The sequence below is a fragment of the Carlito syrichta genome, unplaced genomic scaffold (assembly GCF_000164805.1).
Source record: "Carlito syrichta isolate Samal-C Ts95f unplaced genomic scaffold, Tarsius_syrichta-2.0.1 Scaffold123379, whole genome shotgun sequence".
In the NCBI taxonomy this organism is placed as follows: domain Eukaryota; kingdom Metazoa; phylum Chordata; class Mammalia; order Primates; family Tarsiidae; genus Carlito; species Carlito syrichta.
In genome coordinates this window covers 29,252-31,455 of record NW_007067475.1, presented here as the reverse complement: position 1 = coordinate 31,455, position 2,204 = coordinate 29,252, and the positions used below count along the sequence as shown (strand labels likewise).

Below are 2,204 nucleotides of genomic sequence, written 5' to 3'. Positions count from 1 at the left end.
CTGCACTCCAGTCTGGGTGACAGAGTGAGACTCCAACTCAAAAAAAAAAAAAGGATTTGGGCATTAATAGTATGGCTTTCAATTCTTTCCTTTCTCTTCTCTCCATCATTGCTAAAAACATTACCTTGTTTTCCTCCACACTCTTTGTCATCTCTTCTATCCTTGGTTTCTTTGTCAGTGGCAACTTCACCGTTTCTTCTTCTTCCTCGTCAATTACAGTCTCCTCTGCAACCTGACCAGCAGGTACAGTTAGAACTACAAGCCAAAAAACACCAATTGGGGTGATGAATACACAGTAAAACAAAGAGGTTTTGCTTGCTTTTTTAAAATTTTTTTAGAAAGCAGGATTTATTGAGAAGACAGAAAAGCTCCCATAGTGGGAGGGTACCTGAAGGGGTTGCCCTGCTTGCTTTTATTTAGAAAACAAACTCAGGGCCGGGCTGAGCCACCAAGCCCGGTCCTGAGTTTGTTTTCTAAATAAAAGCAAGCAGGGCAACTCTTTCAGGTACCCTCCCACTATGGGAGCTCTACAATAAATCAAAAATTGGCCAGGCATGGTAGCGCGCGCCTGTAGTTCCAGCTACTTGGAAGGCAGCTATGCTCACCACTATACCACCAACGCAGTTCCAGCTACTCGGAAGGCTGAGGCGGAAGGATCACCGGAGCCCAGCAGGTTGAGGGTGCGGTGGCCGGGAGCAGCCACTGTACTCCAGTCTGGGCGACAGAGTGAGACTCCAACTCAAAAAAACAACAACAAAAAAAACAAATTCAGATATACTCTAGGCTGGGCATAGTGGTATGTACATGTAGTCCCAGCTACTCAGGAGGCTGAGGCGGCAGGACCGCTTGACCTCAGGAGTTCAAGACCAGCTTGGGAAACTTAGCAAGACCCTGTCCCAAAAAAAAAGGAAAAAAGTCAAAAACAAAAAATTAAAATATATTCTCTGATATTTATTGTTTGTATCTCTTTGGTATTTTTAAAAAATTTTCAAACAGTTTATTAGTGAGGAAAAGAGAAGAAAGAAGAAGAAAGATTCATGGTAGAAAGATGTGCCATGGGCAAATTTTTCAAAAAAGAAAAATTGCGCCATCTCTTTGGGTTTTTGAATCAACAGGTGGTCCTGCAGAGAGAAAAATAAAGAATTAAAGAGGCACTAAGAATGGCTCAGATGACAGATTAGTACTCTCATATAGTTTAAAAACAAACAAACAAACCCAAAAACCAGAGTGGCTCAGAAAGGAAGGACAGCAATCTTCAGGTTAGGAAGTCACGCAGGTTAAGTCCCACATCAAGGCTCTTATAAAAAGGTGTCGGAAGCTGAGCACGGTGGCTCATGTCTGTAATTCCAGCAGTTTGGGAGGTGGAGGCAAGAGGATTGCCTGAGCCCACAGGTTCGAGACCAGCCTGGGCAACTTGCTGAGACTTGTCTCTACAATAAATTAAAAAATTAGCTGGGTATGGTGGTACACACCTGTGGTTCCAGCTACTTGGAAGGATCGCCTGAGCCCAACAGATCAAGGCTGCGGTGGCTGTGAGCATGCCACTGCACTACAGCCCAGGCAACACAGTGAGACTCCAACTAAAAATAAAATAAAATTATAAGGATGTCTGGCTCTAGGTCAGCAGCTATGGCCAATTAGCTTATCAGTTCTGCAGGAATAACCTGTTAAAAGAAAGCCTGAAGTCATTTATTTATTTATTTATTTATCTATTTATTTAATATAGAGATGGGGTCTTGCTGTTTTGCCACGCTGGACTTAAATTCCTGGCCTCTAGTTATCCTCCCACCTTGACCTCCCAAAGTATTGGAATTACAGGTATGAGCCACCACACCTGGCTAGAAGGACTGAAGTCTCTATAGAATACTTTTGAGAAACCTCTAATGAAAGAAGTTTGCCATTATTTGTACCTAAATTAGTTATTGATCTTCTCATAGTTAAGTGAGAAATGGGTCCACACACACAGAAAACACACACTTGACACACTACACACTTATTAGAATGACTAAAATAAAATTAAAAAGCCAGGTGCAGTGGCTCACACCTGTAATTCCTGCACTTTGGAAGGTGGAGGCAAGAGAACTGCTTAAGTCCAGGGGTTTGAGAATAGCCTGAAAAAATTGGTGAGATCTCGTCTCCACAATAAACTTTTTTTTTTGAGTTGGAGTCTCACTGTCACCCAGACTGGAGTGCAGTGGCCGCTC

At 42.7% G+C, this 2,204-nt stretch overlaps 1 protein-coding gene across 1 annotated transcript in view; it reads right to left on the bottom strand.

The window, feature by feature from the left end:
* GABPB2 (GA binding protein transcription factor beta subunit 2) overlaps nt 1-2,204 on the bottom strand; it is a gene marked incomplete at its 5' end in the record, with an annotated part of 30,402 nt that overhangs the window by 1,184 nt on the left and 27,014 nt on the right. Inside the window, one exon of the mRNA XM_008048372.2 lies at nt 125-255. Within this exon, the coding sequence (XP_008046563.1) occupies nt 125-255 (131 nt within the window). The remainder of the gene's footprint in view (nt 1-124; nt 256-2,204) is intronic.